The sequence below is a fragment of the Oncorhynchus mykiss genome, chromosome 9, assembly GCF_057628025.1.
Source record: "Oncorhynchus mykiss isolate SJ-2025 chromosome 9, ASM5762802v1, whole genome shotgun sequence".
Classification (NCBI taxonomy): Eukaryota; Metazoa; Chordata; class Actinopteri; order Salmoniformes; family Salmonidae; genus Oncorhynchus; species Oncorhynchus mykiss.
In genome coordinates this window covers 9,861,403-9,887,194 of record NC_143030.1, presented here as the reverse complement: position 1 = coordinate 9,887,194, position 25,792 = coordinate 9,861,403, and the positions used below count along the sequence as shown (strand labels likewise).

General features: G+C 48.4%; 2 protein-coding genes and 1 long non-coding RNA gene across 4 annotated transcripts in view; 2 read left to right on the top strand and 1 right to left on the bottom strand.

The window, feature by feature from the left end:
* Positions 1 to 25,792, bottom strand: part of LOC149980744 (uncharacterized) — a 139,938-nt gene that overhangs the window by 63,017 nt on the left and 51,129 nt on the right. The gene's annotated exons all lie outside the window — the stretch shown is intronic.
* ovol1a (ovo-like zinc finger 1a) lies at positions 1,508 to 17,595 on the top strand. 2 transcript variants are annotated; one of them, XM_090183428.1, is made up of 5 exons: positions 1,508 to 1,991; positions 7,825 to 8,054; positions 8,202 to 8,360; positions 13,961 to 14,105; positions 16,669 to 17,017. In XM_090183428.1, exons 2-5 carry the CDS (start codon positions 7,953 to 7,955, stop codon positions 16,992 to 16,994), a joined length of 732 nt encoding a protein of 243 aa, XP_090039554.1. In that variant the 5' UTR covers positions 1,508 to 1,991; positions 7,825 to 7,952; the 3' UTR covers positions 16,995 to 17,017. The 2 variants fall into 2 exon arrangements, with proteins under 2 accessions (XP_090039554.1, XP_036843106.1); XM_036987211.2 differs by having other exon boundaries at positions 1,510 to 2,008; positions 16,669 to 17,595.
* mus81 (MUS81 structure-specific endonuclease subunit) overlaps positions 23,603 to 25,792 on the top strand; it is a 47,911-nt gene continuing 45,721 nt past the window's right edge. Inside the window, exons 1-2 of the mRNA XM_090183414.1 lie at positions 23,603 to 23,687; positions 24,135 to 24,311. Of these exons, the coding sequence (XP_090039540.1) occupies positions 24,171 to 24,311 (141 nt within the window). The 5' untranslated portion in view covers positions 23,603 to 23,687; positions 24,135 to 24,170. The remainder of the gene's footprint in view (positions 23,688 to 24,134; positions 24,312 to 25,792) is intronic.

The window sequence follows — 25,792 nt, the reverse complement described above, 5'->3', positions numbered from 1 at the left end:
GTACAGAGTCAGTGTAGAGGTTATATACAGGGGGCACCGGTACCGAGTCAATGTGGAGGTTATATACAGGGGGCACCGGTACAGAGTCAGTGTGGAGGTTATATACAGGGGGCACCGGTACAGAGTCAGTGTGGAGGTTATATACAGGGGGCACCGGTACAGAGTCAGTGTGGAGGTTATATACAGGGGGCACCGGTACAGAGTCAATGTGGAGGTTATATACAGGGGGAACCGGTACAGAGTCAGTGTGGAGGTTATATACAGGGGGCACCGGTACCGAGTCAGTGTGGAGGTTATATACAGGGGGCACCGGTACAGAGTCAATGTGGAGGTTATATACAGGGGGAACCGGTACAGAGTCAGTGTGGAGGTTATATACAGGGGGCACCGGTACCGAGTCAGTGTGGAGGTTATATACAGGGGGCACCGGTACCGAGTCAATGTGGAGGTTATATACAGGGGGCACCGGTACAGAGTCAGTGTGGAGGTTATATACAGGGGGCACCGGTACCGAGTCAGTGTGGAGGTTATATACAGGGGGTACCGGTACCGATTCAGTGTGGAGGTTATATACAGGGGGCACCGGTACAGTGTCAGTGTGGAGGCTATATACAGGGGGCACCGGTACCGAGTCAGTGTGCAGGTGTACAGGCTAGTTGAGGTAATCTGTACCTGTAGGTGGGGGTGAAGTGACTATGCACACCTGTCTGGCCATTTGGCCTGAATGCCAAGCGTCACGTCTGGGGGAAACCTGGCACCATCCCTACAGTGAAGCATGGTGGTGACAGCATCATGCTGTGGGGATGTCTCTGAATGTCTTGGAGTGGCCCAGTCAGAGCCCGGACTCGAACCCAATCAAAAATAGCTGTGCAGCGATGCTACCCATCCAACCAGACAGAGCTTGAGAGGATCTGCAGAGAGGAATGGAAGAAACTCCCCAAAATACAGGTGTGCCAAGCCTGTAGCGTCATACCCAAGAACACTTGAGGCTGTAATCGCTGCCAAAGGTGCTTCAGCAAAGTACTGAGTAAAGGGTCTGAATACTTATGTGAAGAATAAGGCTGTAACTTAACAAAATGGGAAAAAAGTCAAGGGGTCTGAATACCTTCCGAATGCACTCCCCCACCCCTCACCAGAACAAACACACGGGAATAAAATAAATGTGAATAGCGCCTCCCATACCTGTTCCTCGTGCGCCACTGTGGCGAAGCTCTTCCCCCTTTCCCACTCATCAACTATGTATTTATCCTCTATACGTACTCCGCTGTCAATCTTTGCCACACACTAATATTACCCCTCCCCTTTCTAATATATTTTCTTACCCTTCTTCTCGTTCCCACCTCGAAGCGGAATGGAGAAAGCGAGAGGGAGTGTGTAAGAAAGAAGAAGAAACCGGTCGAACAGGTACTAGCCTGGCCCAGATCTAGTTTGTCACCGTTATTTCTGAGGCGCATGCGCGCTGCTACCTGTGCTTCCTGAATAAAGGAAAGAAAGGACTAGCCTACCTGTGTTGCCTCTGACAAACCTCTGAATTCACCGTGTTGTGTTGTGTGGCTGTGAATCGGAATACTTATCGGCGGTCTACCTGACAAACTCCGAGGATAGAACGTCGCCTGAAGGTACGGGCACACCTGAACAAGCGAACTCACCTGCAGAGACGCTACCGGGGCGGTTTTCGTGGAGTGTGGGCTTGGAGAACAACAACGGAGAAAAAGAGAAAGAAAACGGGATAGGTAGAAGACAAACTACAGAGCTACAAAGTTTGTTGTTAAGGTGGAGAAGGAGGGAGGGGAACAATCCCCACGGTTTATTTATTTTTTTCCAGCGGGAAGTTTTTTTTTTTTCTCACGAGTTTACATAAAGTATATCGATTAGACGAAGGCGACAGATTAACCGTAAAGACCGACCATGCCGCGAGCCTTCCTCGTAAAAAAGGCGAGATACTCTCCCGGTAAGCGGAACTGGAGCGAGCTGCCAGACCACGAGCGCGGGTACGTCTATATCCCAGGTGAGGGTTGTGTTCCGTTAATAAACCATTTTGTTTCGGTGGAACACGAGCAGCAGCACACAGCGGCACCGAATAACGGTAAATCAGTGTTCAATGACACGATTGATAAATTGTTAGGCTTTAACTATAACGGTTTAACATAAATCCAAAAGTGTATGTAGGCTACGTTACAACAGTATCGGGGTGGAACGTTTTGGCGTCATTTTTACACTGTCGTTGCAGGACATATTCCAGGATAGATCATAGGACTTCCAATACCATGTTGTGTGGGCTTTATTGAAGTGTTCTTGGTCTAGAGGTAAAGACACTGCATTGGAGCGGGCCAGGCCCAACTATAGCGCGTGTGGCATTGTTCCCCTGTGTGCCACAAAATAACCAGGACACCCGTTACAACTCCCACTGTCCGATCTCCAGACCCGAGTAGTTTCCTTGTAGGAGAGAGAGAGGGAGAGGGGGGGTTAAAACCGGTTGCAGCACTGCCCCAATCTACCTCACCCATACGGCCTGTCATATCTCTTGTAAACCAAGACCCACTTGTTCCACGAAGCGCCGCGGTATAGACTGCATTGTTTGGCCTTATAGGCAGTCTATACCGCGGCGCTTCATGAAAAAATAGCATATTGGTTTGCAATAGATTTTAGATGTAAACTCTACTGCGTAGAACAGATATGCCTTTTCAACTGCTTGACATGCAGACTAATATATATGTATATAAATATATATATATTTTGCCATAATCCACACAGTAGCCTAATACTTAACGTGACCGGTAACGTGACGTTTCTCCTCTTTCCCTTATTTTAACTAGACTAGATATGTCTCTCTTGCGTCACAGGACCGGTGGGTTTTTTGTTATTTGTTATGGACTGTGGTATCAGATAACCGATAGCGGGCAGGAAGCCTAGCGGTTAATGGCGTTGGTGCAGTAACTGGAAGTTTGCTGGTTCGAGGCGACTGGATGAAAAGTCTATCGAAGTTTTCCTTTGAGCAAGGCACCAAACACCAAATTGCTCCTGTAAGTCGGTCTGTATAAGAGCGCCTACTATATGACTAAAATGTCAATGTGAACACGTTCACCTAAGACCTCCTTCCCCCACCACAGCTAACTTTTAATCATTACCTTTTAGATCCTGTAAAAGTCTCTGGTACTGAAAACGATCGTTAAATTAGCACCCAACAGGAGATAGGTTTCACTTCCTGAACTAATACATTTTTTAAAAACATTAAAAACGCTTTAAGTAAGAAACAAACCAAACCTTTCAGTATGGTTATGGGGTATGCTTTGTAAAGATCTATTTTTGTTGTTGTTGCTGATGTGTATTTATTTTATTGTTATCAACAAATTGTCTAAGTTTAATATGTTTTTAATGAAAACGATTGAAAACCAAGACTATTTCAAACTCCAAAGATGTGAACGTTTAGGCTATTTGCCTGAAGAGCAAAAATCACCAGCAGTCGTCATGGTGACAACGCTATCAGCAGCATCCCATAACCTAGTTATTACCCGGATGTGTGAAGTTACCTGCCCCTGTGTTTCACTCCAACTACGGCGGGGATCCTTGTCCCTAACTAACAATATTTCCATGGCGTTTATCACATTATGCGTTTAGCATTAGGTTAGTTTGACACATTTCTCACCATCATTCTGAGCAAGATAATTGGACATTGAAACGCATGTGATTAGTAGCTATTCTATTATTTTTGTAGCTTCAACTAATACATAAATAAATAAAATGGCACAGGAGATATTTTTTTCTATGTTGAGAAGAGAGGGGAAAAAACGATGCTAACAGTACCTGTGCACATTTGGGAAGAAGCATTCTTCATTGAGTGCGCTGGACGCGCCCCCGCCGTCTGGGTAATGTTTAGGAGGATGGTAAATGCTGGGTGAAATAGCGGACTATAGGGCTACTAGTACCCTCGTCTCCCAACACACAAGTCACACACCCTTAGCAAACACACCAAACCACTGTTCTTCTGTTGACTCTCTCTCCGTGGGAGGTTAAGATAGCACCTAGGCCGATTTGTTTGAATATCATCCCTTTACATTGTCTTTGACTTCATCCTCCTCTGTGTTTGACACTTTTCATTAAACCGTTAGTTCAGCCTGTACTCAGGGATAGACGTAACATAGTACACTTCAATTGGGCACACTCCAATTAGTATGATATTTTTTTTTGTATGGCATGTATTAAATTGTCGATGTCTATCATCCATTTGATGTGCAATACGTACATTGTTACAAATTTGCAAAATGTATGATATGTTACAAATTTCAATTTGTTGTGGCTAGGTGGCTAACTTTGGCTAGGTGGCTAACTTTGGCTAGGTGGCTAACTTTGGCTAGGTGGCTAACTTTGACTAGGTTAGGAGTTATCGTTTGGGGTTAAGGTTAGGGGCTATGGAGTTAGGTTAGATTAAAGGGTTAGGGTTAGAGGAAGGGTTCGCTAACATGCTAAATAGTTGCAAACTAACTAAAAAGTTGTAAGTAGTAGAAAAGTTGTCCGCGATGAGATTTGAAAACACAGCCTTTGGGTTATACCAGCCTACTTTAGTTTTGCCCTAAGTAACCTTTTTGTCTTCTGTAGCCATACCAGACATTAAATATTATACTCATTTGAGTGTCCAGGATTTACGTTTACTATATTAACGTCTCGTCCAGGGGTGTGCAACCCTGTTCCTGGAGGGTCGCAGGTACTGCAGGATTTTGTTCCACACCTGACCAATTAAACTAATTGATTTGTTCAGTGACTGCCTAAATTCAACACACCGACGCCACTCCAGAAACAGGGATACCCACCCCTGGTCTAGTCTATGAGAACAGGCTGCTTCGTTTCAGACTGTTTGATAACATGAATTAGCTTTTCAAAGATGAGACTGAACCAAGGTTTCAAATATCCGTGTTATAATATCTGGTTATATGGATAGTCATTGTTTGCCTGGAGGTGCGCTTGATGCTGGAGTGAGGGAAGGGAGGGGTGAGCAAACAGCTCGTTAACAATTCACCAACGTGTGTGTGTGTGTGTGTGTGTGTTTTATATTGTTTGAAGTGAAATAAATATGACTTCAGTTGAGCAATTAAACTGATAAATTAAAACCAACTTCATTCTGTCCCAATATGACACTGGGAATAGGTGGAACCTGCTCCCTCAGATTAAACTGTTATATATATATATATATATATATATATATATATATATATATATATATATATATATATATATATATATATATATATATATATATATATATATATATATATATATATATATATATATATATATATATATATATATATATATTAATTACTAAACTACATTTTAAAGGCCATGTTTTATCATAATTATTTATAAAACAATATCTGTCAGCTGTATTTTGAGGAGGGAGCACACAGACTGTACCAGGCAGCAGTGGTGTTGTTCCACCTGGAGAAGTGGTGTTGTGTGTTCCACCTGGAGAAGTGGTGTTGTGTGTTCCACCTGGAGAAGTGGTGTTGTGTGTTCCACCTGGAGAAGTGGTGTTGTGTGTTCCACCTGGAGAAGTGGTGTTGTGTGTTCCACCTGGAGAAGTGGTGTTGTTCCACCTGGAGAAGTGGTGTTGTGTGTTCCACCTGGAGAAGTGGTGGTGTTGTTCCACCTGGAGAAGTGGTGTTGTGTGTTCCACCTGGAGAAGTGGTGGTGTTGTTCCACCTGGAGAAGTGGTGGTGTTGTTCCACCTGGAGAAGTGGTGTTGTTCCACCTGGAGAAGTGGTGTTGTGTGTTCCACCTGGAGAAGTGGTGTTGTGTGTTCCACCTGGAGAAGTGGTGTTGTGTGTTCCACCTGGAGAAGTGGTGTTGTTCCACCTGGAGAAGTGGTGTTGTGTGTTCCACCTGGAGAAGTGGTGTTGTGTGTTCCACCTGGAGAAGTGGTGTTGTGTGTTCCACCTGGAGAAGTGGTGTTGTGTGTTCCACCTGGAGAAGTGGTGTTGTTCCACCTGGAGAAGTGGTGGTGTTGTTCCACCTGGAGAAGTGGTGGTGTTGTTCCACCTGGAGAAGTGGTGGTGTTGTTCCACCTGGAGAAGTGGTGTTGTTCCACCTGGAGAAGTGGTGGTGTTGTTCCACCTGGAGAAGTGGTGGTGTTGTTCCACCTGGAGAAGTGGTGTTGTTCCACCTGGAGAAGTGGTGTTGTGTGTTCCACCTGGAGAAGTGGTGGTGTTGTTCCACCTGGAGAAGTGGTGTTGTGTGTTCCACCTGGAGAAGTGGTGTTGTTCCACCTGGAGAAGTGGTGTTGTTCCACCTGGAGAAGTGGTGTTGTTCCACCTGGAGAAGTGGTGTTGTGTGTTCCACCTGGAGAAGTGGTGGTGTTGTTCCACCTGGAGAAGTGGTGGTGTTGTTCCACCTGGAGAAGTGGTGTTGTTCCACCTGGAGAAGTGGTGGTGTTGTTCCACCTGGAGAAGTGGTGGTGTTGTTCCACCTGGAGAAGTGGTGGTGTTGTTCCACCTGGAGAAGTGGTGGTGTTGTTCCACCTGGAGAAGTGGTGGTGTTGTTCCACCTGGAGAAGTGGTGTTGTGTGTTCCACCTGGAGAAGTGGTGGTGTTGTTCCACCTGGAGAAGTGGTGTTGTTCCACCTGGAGAAGTGGTGTTGTTCCACCTGGAGAAGTGGTGTTGTTCCACCTGGAGAAGTGGTGTTGTGTGTTCCACCTGGAGAAGTGGTGGTGTTGTTCCACCTGGAGAAGTGGTGGTGTTGTTCCACCTGGAGAAGTGGTGGTGTTGTTCCACCTGGAGAAGTGGTGTTGTTCCACCTGGAGAAGTGGTGTTGTGTGTTCCACCTGGAGAAGTGGTGGTGTTGTTCCACCTGGAGAAGTGGTGTTGTGTGTTCCACCTGGAGAAGTGGTGTTGTGTGTTCCACCTGGAGAAGTGGTGTTGTGTGTTCCACCTGGAGAAGTGGTGGTGTTGTTCCACCTGGAGAAGTGGTGTTGTTCCACCTGGAGAAGTGGTGTTGTAACGTAACAAAATGTGGAACGAATGCTTGTATATTCAATTGACCACCAAGAAGCCATTTCAAGCTATAAATCAAGTTTGAATTGCTATCTTGTCTAACTATCTTAGCTGGCAAGCCTGTTGGCAAGGTTATTAGACTTTAGAAAAGCAGCCAACAACTACATGTACTGAATAAGACTCACATTCCTTTCAATCTTTTACCCAGATTTGAGCAGGGGTGCATATTTTTACTTTCTTTAAAAAAAAAAAAAGCCCCTCAGGGTTTTTGGTTGACACCCCTGATTATGAGACACACAAAACAACGTGACCTCACGCAATGCTTTGATTTACGAGTTATCCGATTGGCTCCTGTCCTGTTATAGAATCAACAGATTCAATTCTGTGATCAACTGACATTTATAGAACACACACACACACACATACGTCTCTACACTTACTGCCTGGAGGGGTGTCTGTACTGCCTGGAGGGGTGTCTGTACTGCCTGGAGGGGTGTCTGTACTGCCTGGAGGGGTGTCTGTACTGCCTGGAGGGGTGTCTGTACTGCCTGGAGGAGTGTGTCTGTACTGCCTGGAGGAGTGTGTCTGTACTGCCTGGAGAGGTGTGTCTGTACTGCCTGGAGAGGTGTGTCTGTACTGCCTGGAGGTGTGTCTGTGTGTTTGAGGAGCTTACAGCAGGAACCTGTGTCTCTGGACTGGCCGGTCAGACTGGTCCAACGGTAACTATAGTGTGTGTGAGGCACAAGACAATGCCTTTAACACACACGTGTGTGTGTGTGTGACCTTATTGTAGGTTATATATTCTGTATGTAATGTATCTTTTCTCCTCTCTTGTTCCAGTGTCTGCATTCCCCTTATTGGAGGAGACTGAAGCCAGCCCAGCAGAGACCGCTCTCTGCCTCTCCACGACGACACGCTACGAGTTCACCAAACGCACGGATTCCCTCCTGCGTGACGAGCACAGCGTGATGGCCCCGAGAGCGGAGCTGCCCTCGTGCACGTTGCTGGGTCGGGGGTTAGAGGTCAAGAGGAGGGCACAGAGCAGCACCTACGTCCGCTCCAAAATCAAGGTGAGTGACTGAGGCATCATGGGGAATGTAGTCTTTTTTTTGTTGTTGTTGTTGTCATCGTGTTTGTTGTTCTGGGAATATAAAACTCCCAATCATCTCTTAACTTGTTTTTTCTCCTGTCTGTCTTTTCCTCTGTCTCTTCTATAGGTGACTACAGGTCAGCTACCCAGTGAGATTCCAATACCTCCCCAGCCTGCCGTCCCCGAAATCACCACCACACCTGTTGCCTTGACGACGTCCGCTACTGCCCCGGTCTCCACAGTAACGAAGTCAGGGACAGGTGCTCAGGCGTCGTTCGTGTGCCAGGTATGTCAAATAACCTCCTCTCTCACCATCCCCCATCTCTCCCTCCATGTCTAATCCCCCATCTCTCCCTCCATGTCTAATCCACCCTCTCTCCTCTCCCTCCATGTCTAATCCACCCTCTCTCCTCTCCCTCCATGTCTAATCCACCCTCTCTCCTCTCCCTCCATGTCTAATCCACCCTCTCTCCTCTCCCTCCATGTCTAATCCACCCTCTCTCCTCTCCCTCCATGTCTAATCCCCCATCTCTCCCTCCATGTCTAATCCACCCTCTCTCCTCTCCCTCCATGTCTAATCCACCCTCTCTCCTCTCCCTCCATGTCTAATCCACCCTCTCTCCTCTCCCTCCATGTCTAATCCACCCTCTCTCCTCTCCCTCCATGTCTAATCCACCCTCTCTCCTCTCCCTCCATGTCTAATCCCCCATCTCTCCCTCCATGTCTAATCCACCCTCTCTCCTCTCCCTCCATGTCTAATCCACCCTCTCTCCTCTCCCTCCATGTCTAATCCCCCATCTCTCCTCTCCCTCCATGTCTAATCCACCCTCTCTCCTCTCCCTCCATGTCTAATCCCCTCTCTCCCTCCATGTCTAATCCACCCTCTCTCCTCTCCCTCCATGTCTAATCCACCCTCTCTCCTCTCCCTCCATGTCTAATCCACCCTCTCTCCTCTCCCTCCATGTCTAATCCACCCTCTCTCCTCTCCCTCCATGTCTAATCCACTCTCTCTCCTCTCCCTCCATGTCTAATCCACCCTCTCTCCTCTCCCTCCATGTCTAATCCACCCTCTCTCCTCTCCCTCCATGTCTAATCCACCCTCTCTCCTCTCCCTCCATGTCTAATCCACCCTCTCTCCTCTCCCTCCATGTCTAATCCACCCTCTCTCCTCTCCCTCCATGTCTAATCCCCCATCTCTCCCTCCATGTCTAATCCACCCTCTCTCCTCTCCCTCCATGTCTAATCCACCCTCTCTCCTCTCCCTCCATGTCTAATCCACCCTCTCTCCTCTCCCTCCATGTCTAATCCACCCTCTCTCCTCTCCCTCCATGTCTAATCCACCCTCTCTCCTCTCCCTCCATGTCTAATCCCCCATCTCTCCCTCCATGTCTAATCCACCCTCTCTCCTCTCCCTCCATGTCTAATCCACCCTCTCTCCTCTCCCTCCATGTCTAATCCCCCATCTCTCCTCTCCCTCCATGTCTAATCCACCCTCTCTCCTCTCCCTCCATGTCTAATCCCCTCTCTCCCTCCATGTCTAATCCACCCTCTCTCCTCTCCCTCCATGTCTAATCCACCCTCTCTCCTCTCCCTCCATGTCTAATCCACCCTCTCTCCTCTCCCTCCATGTCTAATCCACCCTCTCTCCTCTCCCTCCATGTCTAATCCACTCTCTCTCCTCTCCCTCCATGTCTAATCCACCCTCTCTCCTCTCCCTCCATGTCTAATCCACCCTCTCTCCTCTCCCTCCATGTCTAATCCACCCTCTCTCCTCTCCCTCCATGTCTAATCCACCCTCTCTCCTCTCCCTCCATGTCTAATCCACCCTCTCTCCTCTCCCTCCATGTCTAATCCACCCTCTCTCCTCTCCCTCCATGTCTAATCCCCCATCTCTCCTCTCCCTCCATGTCTAATCCCCCATCTCTCCTCTCCCTCCATGTCTAATCCCCCATCTCTCCTCTCCCTCCATGTCTAATCCACCCTCTCTCCTCTCCCTCCATGTCTAATCCACCCTCTCCCTCCATGTCTAATCCCCCCTCTCCCTCCATGTCTAATCCCCCATCTCTCCTCTCCCTCCATGTCTAATCCACCCTCTCTCCTCTCCCTCCATGTCTAATCCACCCTCTCTCCTCTCCCTCCATGTCTAATCCACCCTCTCTCCTCTCCCTCCATGTCTAATCCACCCTCTCTCCCTCCATGTCTAATCCACCCTCTCTCCTCTCCCTCCATGTCTAATCCACCCTCTCTCCTCTCCCTCCATGTCTAATCCACCCTCTCTCCTCTCCCTCCATGTCTAATCCACCCTCTCTCCTCTCCCTCCATGTCTAATCCACCCTCTCTCCTCTCCCTCCATGTCTAATCCACCCTCTCTCCTCTCCCTCCATGTCTAATCCACCCTCTCTCCTCTCCCTCCATGTCTAATCCACCCTCTCTCCTCTCCCTCCATGTCTAATCCACCATCTCTCCTCTCCCTCCATGTCTAATCCACCCTCTCTCCTCTCCCTCCATGTCTAATCCACCCTCTCTCCTCTCCCTCCATGTCTAATCCACCATCTCTCCTCTCCCTCCATGTCTAATCCACCCTCTCTCCTCTCCCTCCATGTCTAATCCACCCTCTCTCCTCTCCCTCCATGTCTAATCCACCATCTCTCCTCTCCCTCCATGTCTAATCCACCCTCTCTCCTCTCCCTCCATGTCTAATCCACCCTCTCTCCTCTCCCTCCATGTCTAATCCACCCTCTCTCCTCTCCCTCCATGTCTAATCCACCATCTCTCCTCTCCCTCCATGTCTAATCCACCCTCTCTCCTCTCCCTCCATGTCTAATCCACCCTCTCTCCTCTCCCTCCATGTCTAATCCCCCATCTCTCCTCTCCCTCCATGTCTAATCCACCCTCTCTCCTCTCCCTCCATGTCTAATCCACCCTCTCTCCTCTCCCTCCATGTCTAATCCACCCTCTCTCCTCTCCCTCCATGTCTAATCCACCCTCTCTCCTCTCCCTCCATGTCTAATCCACCCTCTCTCCTCTCCCTCCATGTCTAATCCACCCTCTCTCCTCTCCCTCCATGTCTAATCCACCCTCTCTCCTCTTCCTCCATGTCTAATCCACCCTCTCTCCTCTCCCTCCATGTCTAATCCACCCTCTCTCCTCTCCCTCCATGTCTAATCCACCCTCTCTCCTCTCCCTCCATGTCTAATCCACCCTCTCTCCTCTCCCTCCATGTCTAATCCACCCTCTCTCCTCTCCCTCCATGTCTAATCCACCCTCTCTCCTCTCCCTCCATGTCTAATCCACCCCTCTCCCTCCATGTCTAATCCCTCTCCACTCCCTCCATGTCTAATCCCCCCCCACTCCCTCCATGTCTAATCCCCCCCTCTCCCTCCATGTCTAATCCCCCCTCTCCCTCCATGTCTAATCCCCCCCTCTCCCTCCATGTCTAATCCCCCCTCTCTCCCTCCATGTCTAATCCCCCCTCTCTCCCTCCATGTCTAATCCCCCCTCTCTCCCTCCATGTCTAATCCCCCCCTCTCCCTCCATGTCTAATCCCCCCTCTCTCCACTCCCTCCATGTCTAATCCCCCCCCTCTCCCTCCATGTCTAATCCCTCCCTCCATGTCTAATCCCCCCCCCTCTCCCTCCATGTCTAATCCCCCCCTCTCCCTCCATGTCTAATCCCCCCCTCTCCCTCCATGTCTAATCCCCCCTCTCTCCACTCCCTCCATGTCTAATCCCCCCCCTCTCCCTCCATGTCTAATTCCCCCCCCCCCTCTCCCTCCATGTCTAATCCCCCCCTCTCCCTCCATGTCTAATCCCCCCCTCTTCCTCCATGTCTACTCCCTCCATGTCTAATCCCCCCCCTCTCCCTCCATGTCTTATCCCCCCCCTCTCCCTCCTTGTCTAATTCCCCCCCTCTCCCTCCATGTCTAATCCCCCCCTCTCCCTCCATGTCTAATCCCCCCCTCTCCCTCCATGTCTAATCCCCCCTCTCTCCACTCCCTCCATGTCTAATCCCCCCCCTCTCCCTCCATGTCTAATCCCCCCCTCTCCCTCCATGTCTAATCCCCCCCCCTCTCCCTCCATGTCTAATCCCCCCCTCTCCCTCCATGTCTAATCCCCCCCTCTTCCTCCATGTCTACTCCCTCCATGTCTAATTCCCCCCCTCTCCCTCCTTGTCTAATTCCCCCCCTCTCCCTCCATGTCTAATCCCCCCCTCTCCCTCCATGTCTAATCCCCCCCTCTTCCTCCATGTCTACTCCCTCCATGTCTAATCCCCCCCCTCTCCCTCCATGTCTAATCCCCCCCCTCTCCCTCCTTGTCTAATCCCCCCCCCTCTCCCTCCATGTCTAATCCCCCCTCTCCCTCCATGTCTAATCCCCCCCCCCTCTCCCTCCATGTCTAATCCCCCCCTCTCCCTCCATGTCTAATCCCCCCCCTTCCTCCATGTCTACTCCCTCCATGTCTAATCCCCCCCTCTCCCTCCATGTCTAAACCCCCCCCCTCTCCCTCCATGTCTAATCCCCCCCCCTCCCTCCATGTCTAATCCCCCCCCTCTCCCTCCATGTCTAATCCCTCCCTCCATGTCTAATCCCTCCCTCCATGTCTAATCCCTCCTTCCATGTCTAAGCCCCCCCCTCTCCCTCCATGTCTAATCCTCCCCCTCTCCCTCCATGTCTAAACCCCCCCCTCTCCCTCCATGTCTAATCCCCCCCTCTCCCTCCATGTCTAATCCCCCCCCTCTCCTCTCCCTCTGTCTAATCCCCCCCCTCTCCCTCCATGTCTAATCCCTCCCCCTCTCCCTCCATGTCTAATCCCCCCCCCTCTCCCTCCATGTCTAATCCCCCCCCTCTCCTCTCCCTCTGTCTAATCCCCCCCTCTCCCTCCATGTCTAATCCCCCCCTCTCCCTCCATGTCTAATCCCCCCCTCTCCCTCCATGTCTAATCCCCCCCCTCTCCCTCCATGTCTAATCCCCCCCTCCTCTCCCTCTGTCTAATCCCCCCCCTCTCCCTCCATGTCTAATCCCCCCCCTCTCCCTCCATGTCTAATCCCCCCCCTCTCCCTCCATGTCTAATCCCCCCCCTCTCCCTCCATGTCTAATCCCCCCCCTCTCCCTCCATGTCTAATCCCCCCCCTCTCCCTCCATGTCTAATCCCCCCCCTCTCCCTCCATGTCTAATCCCCCCCCTCTCCCTCCATGTCTAATCCCCCCCCTCTCCCTCCATGTCTAATCCCCCCCCTCTCCCTCCATGTCTAATCCCCCCCTCTCCCTCCATGTCTAATCCCCCCCCTCTCCCTCCATGTCTAATCCCCCCCTCCTCTCCCTCTGTCTAATCCCCCCCCCTCTCCCTCCATGTCTAATCCCCCCCCTCTCCCTCCATGTCTAATCCCCCCCCTCTCCCTCCATGTCTAATCCCCCCCCTCTCCCTCCATGTCTAATCCCCCCCCTCTCCCTCCATGTCTAATCCCCCCCCTCTCCCTCCATGTCTAATCCCCCCCCTCTCCCTCCATGTCTAATCCCCCCCCTCTCCCTCCATGTCTAATCCCCCCCCTCTCCTCTCCCTCTGTTTATATATTTATGTTATGTCCTTTAACCGTCTCTCTCTCTCCTGTTCCTGTGTAACCCGTCTCTCTCTCTCTCCTGTTCCTGTGTAACCCGTCTCTCTCTCTCTCCTGTTCCTGTGTAACCCGTCTCTCTCTCTCTCTCCTGTTCCTGTGTAACCCGTCTCTCTCTCTCTCTCCTGTTCCTGTGTAACCCGTCTCTCTCTCTCTCCTGTTCCTGTGTAACCCGTCTCTCTCTCTCTCCTGTTCCTGTGTAACCCGTCTCTCTCTCTCTCCTGTTCCTGTGTGACCCGTCTCTCTCTCTCTCTCCTGTTCCTGTGTAACCGATCAGGTGTGTCAGAAGGTGTTCCAGTACCAGAGGATGTTGAACCGACACCTGAAGTGTCACAGTGATACTAAGAGACACCTGTGTAACCACTGTGGTAAAGGATTCAACGACACCTTCGACCTGAAGAGACACGTCAGAACACACACAGGTAGGACACACACACACACACACACACACACACACACACACACACACACACACATCCACACACACAGGTAGGACACACACACACACACACACAGGTAGGACACACACACAGGTAGGACACGCACAGGAAGAACACACACAGGTGGGACACACATATACACACACACAGGTAGGACACGCACAGGAAGAACACACACACACACACACACACAGGTAGGACACACACACACACACACAGGTAGGACACACACATGTAGGACACACACAGGTAGGACACACACACACAGGTAGGACACGCACACACACAGGTAGGACACACACACACACAGGTAGGACACGCACAGGAGAACGCACACACACACACAGGTAGGACACACACACACACACACAGGTAGGACACGCACAGGAAGAACACACACACACACACACAGGTAGGACACACATATACACAAACACAGGTAGGACACATATACACACACACAGGTAGGACACACATACACACACACAGGTAGGACACACACACACACAGGTAGGACACACATACACACACACAGGTAGGACACACATACACACACACAGGTAGGACACACATACACACACACAGGTAGGACACACATACACACACACAGGTAGGACACACATACACACACAGGAAGAACACACACATACACGCACAGGAAGAACACACGCACACACATGTAGGACACACACACACACATGCACACACACACACACACACACAAGCACGCACACACACACACACACACGGGTAAGACACACACAGGCACACGGACAGAGAGATGTACAGAAAAACAGACTCGCAGGTACACCACACGAACCATTAACCAGCCCACCCCTCACTAAACCCCTCAGCCCACCCCTCACTAAACCCCTCAGCCCACCCCTCACTAAACCCCTCAGCCCACCCCTCACTAAACCCCTCAGCCCACCCCTCACTATACCCCTCAGCCCACCCCTCACTATACCCCTCAGCCCACCCCTCACTATACCCCTCAGCCCACCCCCTCACTATAACCCTCAGCCCACCCCTCACTAAACCCGCCAGCCCACCCCTCACTAAACCCGCCAACCCACCCTCACTATACCCCTCAGCCCACCCCTCACTATACCCCTCAGCCCACCCCTCAGCCAACCCCTCACTATACCCCTCAGCCCACCCCTCACTAGACCCCTCAGCCCACCCCTTCACTAAACCCCTAACTGCACCCCTCACTAAACCCCACCCACCCCTCACTAAACCCCACCCACCCCAACTCCACCCCTCACTAAACCCCACCCACCCATCACTAAACTCCCACCCACCCCTAACTCCACCCAGTGCTTCTCCATCTCCTCTCATTCCTCTCCCTCCATCCCTCCATCTCTAATCCCTCTCTCCTCCATCTCTAATCCAGTCCTTCTCTCCCTCCATCTCTAATCCCTCTCTCCCTCCATCTCTAATCCAGTCCTTCTCTCCCTCCATCTCTAATCCCTCTCTCCCTCCATCTCTAATCCAGTCCTTCTCTCCCTCCATCTCTAATCCCTCTCTCCCTCCATCTCTAATCCAGTCCTTCTCTCCCTCCATCTCTAATCCCTCTCTCCCTCAATCTCTAATCCTTCTCTCCCTCCATCTCTAGTCCCTCTCTCCCTCCATCTCTAGTCCCTCTCTCCCTCCATCTCTAGTCCCTCTCTCCCTCCATCTCTAGTCCCTCTCTCCCTCCATCTCTAATCCAGTCCTTCTCTCCCTCCATCTCTAATCCAGTCCTTCTCTCCCTCCATCTCTAATCTCCATCTCTAATCCAGTCCTTCTCTCCCTCCATCTCTAATCCAGTCCTTCTCTCCCTCCATCTCTAATCCAGTCCCTCTCTCCCTCCATCTCTAATCCAGTCCCTCTCTCCCTCCATCTCTAATCCAGTCCCACTCTCCCTCCATCTCTAATCCAGTCCCACTCTCCCTCCATCTCTAATCCAGTCCTTCTCTCCCTCCATCTCTAATCCAGTCCCTCTCTCCCTCCATCTCTAATCCAGTCCCTCTCTCCCTCCATCTCTAATCCAGTCCCTCTCTCCCTCCATCTCTAATCCAGTCCCTCTCTCCCTCCATCTCTAATCCAGTCCCTCTCTCCCTCCATCTCTAATCCAGTCCCTCTCTCCCTCCATCTCTAATCCAGTCCCTCTCTCCCTCCATCTCTAATCCTTCTCTCCCTCCATCTCTAATCCTTCTCTCCCTCCATCTCTAATCCAGTCCCTTTCTCCCTCCATCTCTAATCCAGTCCCTTTCTCCCTCCATCTCTAATCCAGTCCCTCTCTCCCTCCATCTCTAATCCAGTCCCTCTCTCCCTCCATCTCTAATCCAGTCCCTCTCTCCCTCCATCTCTAATCCAGTCCCTCTCTCCCTCCATCTCTAATCCAGTCCCTCTCTCCCTCCATCTCTAATCCAGTCCTTCTCTCCCTCCATCTCTAATCCAGTCCCTCTCTCCCTCCATCTCTAATCCAGTCCCTCTCCCTCCATCTCTAATCCAGTCCTTCTCTCCCTCCATCTCTAATCCAGTCCCTCTCTCCCTCTAGGAGTGCGTCCCTACAAGTGCTCTCTGTGTGACAAGGCCTTCACCCAGCGTTGCTCTCTAGAGTCTCACATGAAGAAGATCCACGGTGTGACCCTGCAGTACGCCTATAAGGAGAGACGCAACAAACTCTACGTCTGTGAGGAGTGTGGCCACACCGCCTCTTCCCAGGATGTACTGCTCAAACACTACCACGCCCTCCACCCCAACTCCGCCTTCCTGAGGGCGAAGGGGGGGAGAGGGGGTGAGGGGGGTGAGGAGTCAATGCCTGGGTCGCCGCTTTCGAACAGTCAATATAGTGATGATACTACAGGATCAGGGGGGCAGTAGAGGGAGGGAGGGAGGGGGCAGTAGAGGGAGAGAGGGAGGGATGAGGAGAGGGAGTTGCGTTTTTGACAAAACCATCTACAGGGTCGTATTCATTAGGGCATGTAAAGTAATGTATTCATGACAATTTAACGTTTCCTATTGGACAGATGCAAGGTTGTCTCTCCCTGTTTCAGGCCATTTACTTCGGTTTGGTGCCTAATGAAAACGACCCAGGTAGATGTAAATGAAATCTAACGTAGTGGCAACGTGTGAGATTAGGATTGAGATTATGTCTAGTTTGAGATTGTTATGGTTCTTATCAAGAAAAACATATATATATATATATATATATATATATATATATATATATATATATATATTATGCAGTAAAGGGTTTAATATATTTATTTTGTTATAAATTGAATATGTGTATGTTATGAATTTGATTGATAAAAAGAGACAATGTTTGTTTTTGGGTTTACACTTCTGAAAAGGGAAAATGGTATGCTGTAGGAAATCTTTTGCACAACTACATTACCCTATACTACTGTAGGGTGCTGTAACTACATTATCCTATACTACAGTAAGGTGATGTAACTACATTATCCTATACTACAGTAAGGTGTTGTCACTACATTACCCTATACTACAATGAGGTGCTGTAACTACATTACCATATACTACAGTGAGGTTCTGTAACTACATTACCCTATACTACAGTAAGGTTCTGTAACTACATTACCCAATACCACTGTACGGTGTTGACACTGCTTTATCCCATACTACAGCAAGGTGCTGTAACTACATTACCCTATACTACTGTAGGGTGCTGTAACTACATTACCATATACTACAGTAAGGTGCTGTAACTACATTACCCTATACTACAGTAAGGTGCTGTAACTACATTACCATATACTACAGTAAGGTTCTGTAACTACATTACCCTATACTACTGTAGGGTGCTGTAACTACATTACCCTATACTACTGTAGGGTGCTGTAACTACATTACCCTATACTACTGTAGGGTGCTGTAACTACATTACCCTATACTACTGTAGGGTGCTGTAACTACATTACCCTACATTACCATATACTACTGTAGGGTGCTGTAACTACATTACCCTATACTACTGTAGGGTGCTGTAACTACATTACCCTATACTACAGTAAGGTGCTGTAACTACATTACCCTATACCACTGTACGGTGTTGACACTGCATTATCCCATACTACAGCAAGGTGCTGTAACTACATTACCCTATACTACAGTAAGGTGTTGTAACTACACTACCCTATACTACAGTAAGGTGATGTAACTACATTACCCTATACTACAGTAAGGTGCTGTAACTACATTACCATATACTACAGTACGGTGTTGAAACTGCATTACCCTGTACACTGTGAAGTGGTGTAGCTACATTACCCTATACTACTGTAAAGTGGTGTAACTACATTACCCTATACTACTGTAAAGTGGTGTAACCACATTACCCTATACTACTGTAAGGTGCTGTAACTACATTACCCTATACTACTGTGAGGGGATGTAACTGCATTACCCTATGCTACTGTAAAGTGGTGTAACTACATTACCCTATACTACAGTAAGGTGCTGTAACTACATTACCGTATACTACAGTAAGGTGATGTAACTACATTACCCTATACTACAGTAAGGTGATGTAACTACATTACCCTATACAACTGTAAGGTGCTGTGACTACATTACCCTACATCACTGCATGGTGTTGTAACTACATTACCCTATACTGCAGTAAGGTGTTGTAACTGCATTACCCTATACTACTGTAGGTTGCTGTAACTACATTACCCTATACTACTGTAGGGTGCTGCAACTACATTACCCTATACTGCTGTAAGGTGCTGTGACTACATTACCCTATACTACTGTAAGGTGATGTGACTACATTACCCTATACTACAGTACGGTGTTGTAACTGGATTACTCTATACTACTGTAAGGTGATGTAACTGCATTACCCTATACTACTGTAAGGTGCTGTCACTACATTACCCTATACCACTGTAAGGTGCTGTCACTACATTACCCTATACTACTACTGCAAAGGTTGGGGGCAATTCCAGTCAATTCAGGAAGTTTTCCAATGCTTTTCAATGAGCAACATTTGGAATCGGAATTTGGGTTGCCTTTGAATAAATAATAACAATAATAATTTATTCATCTTGTATAGCACTTTTCATGACAGAAAATAATCTCAAAACACATAAAAAGGAAAATAAACAAACAGCAAATTTTAAAATAGAGATGGTGGAGAGACTGAATGTCTCTGTTTGACTTGGGATGGAAGGCTGGGAGTTGAGGCCATTTGGATTGGAAAGGCAGTGTCGCTCCAGAGGATGGGACCTCGACGATACAGAGACAGGAGGGGACCTCGACGATACAGAGACAGGAGGGGACCTCGACGATACAGAGAGAGGAGGGGACCTCGACGATACAGAGAGAGGAGGGGACCTCGACGATACAGAGAGAAACAAAGACAGTCTGACAAACAGACCCAGAGCTCTTTATCAGTGCACCGCACCTGCTTCTCCAACGCTCCTCCTCCGCAGGACCCGCTCCTCCTCCACAGGACCCGCTCCTCCATCACAGGACCCGCTCCTCCACCACAGGACCCGCTCCTCCACCACAGGACCCGCTCCTCCACCACAGGACCCGCTCCTCCACCACAGGACCCGCTCCTCCTCCACAGGACCCGCTCCTCCTCCACAGGACCCGCTCCTCCACCACAGGACCCGCTCCTCCACCACAGGACCCGCTCCTCCACCACAGGACCCGCTCATCCTCCACAGGACCCGCTCCTCTGTAGGTACTGGTCCTCTGTAGGTACTGGACTTCTGGACCTCTGTAGGTACTGGTCCTCTGTAGGTACTGGACCTCTGGTCCTCTGTAGATACTGGACCTCTGTAGGTACTGGTCCTCTGTAGGTACTGGACCTCTGGTCCTCTGTAGATACTGGACCTCTGGTCCTCTGTAGGTACTGGTCCTCTGTAGGTACTGGACCTCTGGTCCTCTGTAGATACTGGACCTCTGTAGGTACTAGACCTCCATTGCCGAACATGTAGCACCCACCTGGGTGATGCCACAACTTCTGAAAGGTGCAATTTGAATTGACTGGAATTTAAATGGAATTGATCCCAACCCTGTGTCCTATAACAGTAACTACTGTTTAAAGACCGAGACTGCGAGACAAAGTGCCAGTCGTGTTTACATTCATATCCAGTAGGACTCTGAAGCGATATAACTTCTGATGGAAGAGATTACTGCTAGCATACTGGAAAAGCACAGTTCGTTTATTCTATCCTGGTCTCAGATCTGTTTCGTGCTGTGTAGCCAACTCCTGTTGCATTTGACAAGACAACACAAGCAGATCTAGAACCAGGCTAAGATTTGTTGTAGGTGTAGTATAGGATTTAGACTGATTCTTGGGTTACAAAGAACTCCACTATAAAACACTGTTGTTTTTTCTGTTAAGTAGCGTTTGTTGTAGGTTTTCATATTCATATGTTTGATGTGCGGTTTTCTGTTTGTTGTATGTGGCATTGTTATTAGAGATTGGGAATCTGCATTTAGTTTGTGTGTGTGTTTCTACTGTCTAAGTGCCTGACTACTCATAAGTTAAAGAGAACCAAAATGGCGATCTGCTTTCTGCATTGCTGAGATCACAATGATCGTTAGAGAGAGAGGGATAGAGATAGGGATGTTTTCTATTGATGACAGGCATTTGAATGACGACTGTACTGTAGGTATGGTCAGGTCCGTCATTATTATCCCCCCCCCCCCCCCCCCCCTTGATACAGATGAGCAAAATAATTCTGAGCGATATTGCCTGCTCAACAAAATGGGGAAATGGTATATATTTTATATCAATACAATTGCTCAGCGAAAGAGAACTATATTTTCATGTCATCTGGCCTGGTGTTTCCACCGCCTGGTGTTTCCACCGCCTGGTGTTTCCACCGCCTGCCTGGTGTTTCCACCGCCTGGTGTTTCCACCACCTGCCTGGTGTTTCCACCACCTGCCTGGTGTTTCCACCGCCTGCCTGGTGTTTCCACCGCCTGCCTGGTGTTTCCACCGCCTGCCTGGTGTTTCCACCACCTGGTGTTTCCACCGCCTGGTGTTTCCACCGCCTGGTGTTTCCACCGCCTGCCTGGTGTTTCCACCGCCTGCCTGGTGTTTCCACCGCCTGCCTGGTGTTTCCACCGCCTGCCTGGTGTTTCCACCGCCTGGTGTTTCCACCGCCTGGTGTTTGCTAAACGGCATTGGAACCGGTGCTCTGGTCAGATGACCTGTAAATAGAGCTCCTCAACGCACAACAGCGGTGGGTTTGCGCCGTTGAAGAACAGAAGAAAATGCAGGAACGAACCTCCGTACCTACTGTAAAACATGGTGGTGGATGTTTTGATGTTATGGGGCTGTTTTGTTTCCACTGGTCATGGGACACTTGTTTAAGGTCAACGGGCATCAGGAACTTTATCCAGTACCAGGACATTATTTTTTTGTGTGTGTGTGCCAAAAACCTGATTTCTTCTGCCAAGGAGGCTGACACAAATGGATCTTCCAGCTAGATGATAATGACCCCCAGGACGAATCGAACATTTACCCACACATCTAGATGCTGCAATAGTCACCTCAGTCCCCGGGGCTTTTGATTCTGTGTGGAGGAATGGATTAAGATCCCTACCAACGTGTTCTCCAGTCACATAAAACATTTTAGAAATGGGCTCAGTGGTGTTATCCTCGCAGGGTGCTGGAGCATTGACAACAGGTGTGCCAAGAACCCCAATCTTTTTTTAGGGAGGGGGGGGGGGGGGTTTGTACGTATTTCCTGTTCAACAAAATCTCATTTTCTGAGCAATTGTATTGTTATAAAATAGTTTAATTCCACTTTTTTTTTTTTTTTTTTTTGAAAATATATCTCAGTATGTTATATTGTTTTATTTTTGCTTATCTTTATCCAGGGTGCCAATAAATACGGACCTGGTTGTATCTGGGGTTTTGTTTTTTTGGGTTTATCACACTAAAAATGTAACTTGTTGTATCAAATTGTTCTATTTAGTTGTGTACTGTATCAAAAACCACTACTGCGTTCGTTTGTTGTTGTGGTTGTCTACGGCCAGTAAAACGGTGAGATTTGAAAATGTTTCTTTCTTTCTAAGACTTTCCTTACCGTGTTGCAAAGCTTGCCTTGCTGTCGGTTAACGCCAAAAGATTGTGTTGATTGGTTGATGGGTTGTGAATGCTGTCTGTGTGTTCAGGCGGTGTTTTATATGACAATCATGGTGACACTTATTACTCAATATTAAATCTATTTCCTGGAATGTATAAAATATTGGCCTACTGTGTATCTGTAGTTCAATCACTTCAGTTTTTTATTCTGTTTAAATGAATAGAAAATAAGAGCTGTGTGTGTGTGTGTGTGAGATAGATTACACAGACCCACAAAGAATTTGAAGACAAATCCAATGTTGATAAACTCCCATATCTACTGGGTGAAATTCCACAGTGTGCCATCACAGCAGCAAGATTTGTGACCTGTTGCCACAAGAAAAGGGCAACCAGTGAAGAACAAACACCATTGTAAATACAACCCATGTTTATGTTTAATTATTTTCCCTTGTGTACTTTTGTAACTATTTGCACATCATTATGTAGCCAAGTAGCCTAGTGGTTAGAGTGTTGGACTAGTAACGCAAGGGTTGCTAGATCATATCCCCCGAGCTGACAAGTTACAAAATCTGTTGTTCTGCCCCTGAACAAGGCAGTTAATCCACTGTTCCTAGACCAGTTAACCCACTGTCCCTAGACCAGTTAACCCACTGTCCCTAGACCAGTTAACCCACTGTCCCTAGACCAGTTAACCCACTGTTCCTAGACCAGTTAACCCACTGTTCTGAGGCTGTCATTGATAATAAGAATTTGTTCTTAAAACTAACTTGCTGTATACACTGTATATAATATGACGTCTATAATTTTGGTGAGTGTAATGTTTAATGTTCATTTTGAATTGTTTATTTCACTTTCTTTGGCAATGTAAACACGTTTCCCATGCTAATAAAGCCCTTTGAATTTAATGAGAGAGACAGGGAGAGAGAGAGACACAGAGAGAGAGACAGAGAGAGAGAGAGAGAGACAGAGAGAGAGAGACACACATGGTACACGGGAGCCTGATTGGGGAAAAACATTGCATCACAAAGGTCTATTTATCTGGAAATCTTTGGGCTACACATTTGTAGGCTAATATATAACAAACAATGGCAATGTTAAAAGTCACAAGCATATTTACTGAGTTAACATTTCATAATACTGATTTGAAAATGAGCACGTAAACCACCTGTGCTTCAGTTATTGCAAATCTTTTTTCTTTAATAAAAATTGGTTCTGCACTTTAGGCTTCCTACCTCGCGTTTAAAAAATTAAAAAAAAGATTTTGTGCATGTAGCTTCATTGGGGCATTTTTTTTTTTTTACTAACTACTACTACATCGTTGACTTTCATCTTTCTTTATTTGATACAAGATACAGCTTTAACTTTCTTTTAAAAAGTTGTAATTGTCGCCGACGGACGGCGCTGAAACGCTGTCGGATCGTTTTGTTCCTGTCACGTGACCCTTTGACCAGGAAGGCGGCAGGTTGCGTGGTGGAAACACAACCAACAATCTAAAGGTACCTATTTTGTTTTTAATGCAACTATTAATAATAATAGAAAAACAGATCTGACTTAACATGATGTGTATTCATCCAGCGCGCTGTTTTAAATATTGTCAGAGCAAGACAGTGACTGTAGATGGTTAGCCAGCTAACGTTAGCCTGCTTAACCCAACTTCAGTGTGTAAACTAGTTTATCATCTAACAGCTGTTAAACAAGTTATTGCGGCAAATGTACCGTTGCTTTAATGTTCTTCTAGTTTAGTTGAGTAGACTATTTAATAAACGATATTGATAAAATATCGTCTTAAAATGCTTGTTTTTTTTTTGTTGTATTCACAGGGTTTTGTATAAAGGTAGCACATGCGCAAAACGTTTAGAAAACGGGAAAAGGTTTGCTGGCCGCGGAGCAAAACAACAACAACACTCCGCATGTCTTTATTTCTCTCTCTCTCTCTCTCCCAGTACCATTAGCCATGTGGCTGGACTAGAGGCACAGTGATGCCAGCTGTAGAGCATGTCCGTCTGGGTAGGAAGCGCACCCTGCCCCCGTGCCCCAACCCCCTCTTCCTCCAGTGGCTGTCAGAGCTCCGGGACCAGGCGGCAGAGAAGGGACAGAAGACCCAGTACGTTTATCAGAAGGTAAACAAACACACTCGGGCTATAAGGACTTGCACTAGGTGAATCACAAGGTAACTAGCTACAACAGCCTTTATAACCCAGGACACGTTCTGCATGCTACTGGGGTCCCCCAGGGTGTGCAGGCTTTTGTTCCAGACCAGCACTAAAACACCTGACTCTCCCTCTCTCTCTTACCAGGCTATCAGTTCGTTGAAGAAGTACCCCCCTCCCTCTCTCTCTTACCAGGCTATCAGTTTGTTGAAGAAGTACCCCCTCCCTCTCTCTCTTACCAGGCTATCAGTTCGTTGAAGAAGTACCCCCTCTCTCTCTCTCTCTTACCAGGCTATCAGTTCGTTGAATAAGTAACCCCTCCCCCTCTCTCTTACCAGGCTATCAGTTCGTTGAAGAAGTACCCCCTCTCTCTCTTACCAGGCTATCAGTTCGTTGAAGAAGTACCCTCTCTCTCTCTCTCTCTCTCTCTTACCAGGCTATCAGTTCGTTGAAGAAGTACCCCCTCTCTCTCTCTCTTACCAGGCTATCAGTTCGTTGAAGAAGTACCCCTTCTCTCTCTCTCTTACCAGGCTATCAGTTCGTTGAAGAAGTACCCTCTCTCTCTCTCTTACCAGGCTATCAGTTTGTTGAAGAAGTACCCCCTCTCTCTCTTACCAGGCTATCAGTTCGTTGAAGAAGTACCCCCTCTCTCTCTCTCTCTCTCACCAGGCTATCAGTTCGTTGAAGAAGTACCCCCTCCCTCTCTCTCTTACCAGGCTATCAGTTCGTTGAAGAAGTACCCCCTCTCTCTCTTACCAGGCTATCAGTTCGTTGAAGAAGTACCCCCTCTCTCTCTCTCTCTCTCACCAGGCTATCAGTTCGTTGAAGAAGTACCCCCTCCCTCTCTCTCTTACCAGGCTATCAGTTCGTTGAAGAAGTACCCCCTCCCTCTCTCTCTTACCAGGCTATCAGTTCGTTGAAGAAGTAGCCCCTCCCTCTCTCTCTTCCCAGGCTATCAGTTCGTTGAAGAAGTACCCCCTTCCCTCTCTCTCTTACCAGGCTATCAGTTCGTTGAAGAAGTACCCCCTCACTCTCTCTCTTACCAGGCTATCAGTTCGTTGAAGAAGTACCCCCCTCCCTCTCTCTCTTACCAGGCTATAAGTTCGTTGAAGAAGTACCCCCTCCCTCTCTCTCTTACCAGGCTATCAGTTCGTTGAAGAAGTACCCCCCTCCCTCTCTCTCTTACCAGGCTATCAGTTCGTTGAAGAAGTACCCCCTCCCTCTCTCTCTTACCAGGCTATCAGTTCGTTGAAGAAGACCCTCTCTCTCTTACCAGGCTATCAGTTCGTTGAAGAAGTACCCTCTCTCTCTCTCTCTCTTACCAGGCTATCAGTTCGTTGAAGAAGTACCCCCTCTCTCTCTCTCTCTCTTACCAGGCTATCAGTTCGTTGAAGAAGTACCCCTTCTCTCTCTCTCTTACCAGGCTATCAGTTCGTTGAAGAAGAACCCTC

Excerpts from the sequence above, each read along its gene's own strand:
- ovol1a (XM_036987211.2), top strand. The coding sequence starts at position 1,909 with ATGCCGCGAGCCTTCCTCGTAAAAAAGGCGAGATACTCTCCCGGTAAG. Across the intron at positions 8,055-8,201 it reads ACGTCCGCTCCAAAATCAAG|GTGACTACAGGTCAGCTACC; the intron begins GTGAGTGACTGA and ends TCTCTTCTATAG. Across the intron at positions 8,361-13,960 it reads AGGCGTCGTTCGTGTGCCAG|GTGTGTCAGAAGGTGTTCCA; the intron begins GTATGTCAAATA and ends GTAACCGATCAG.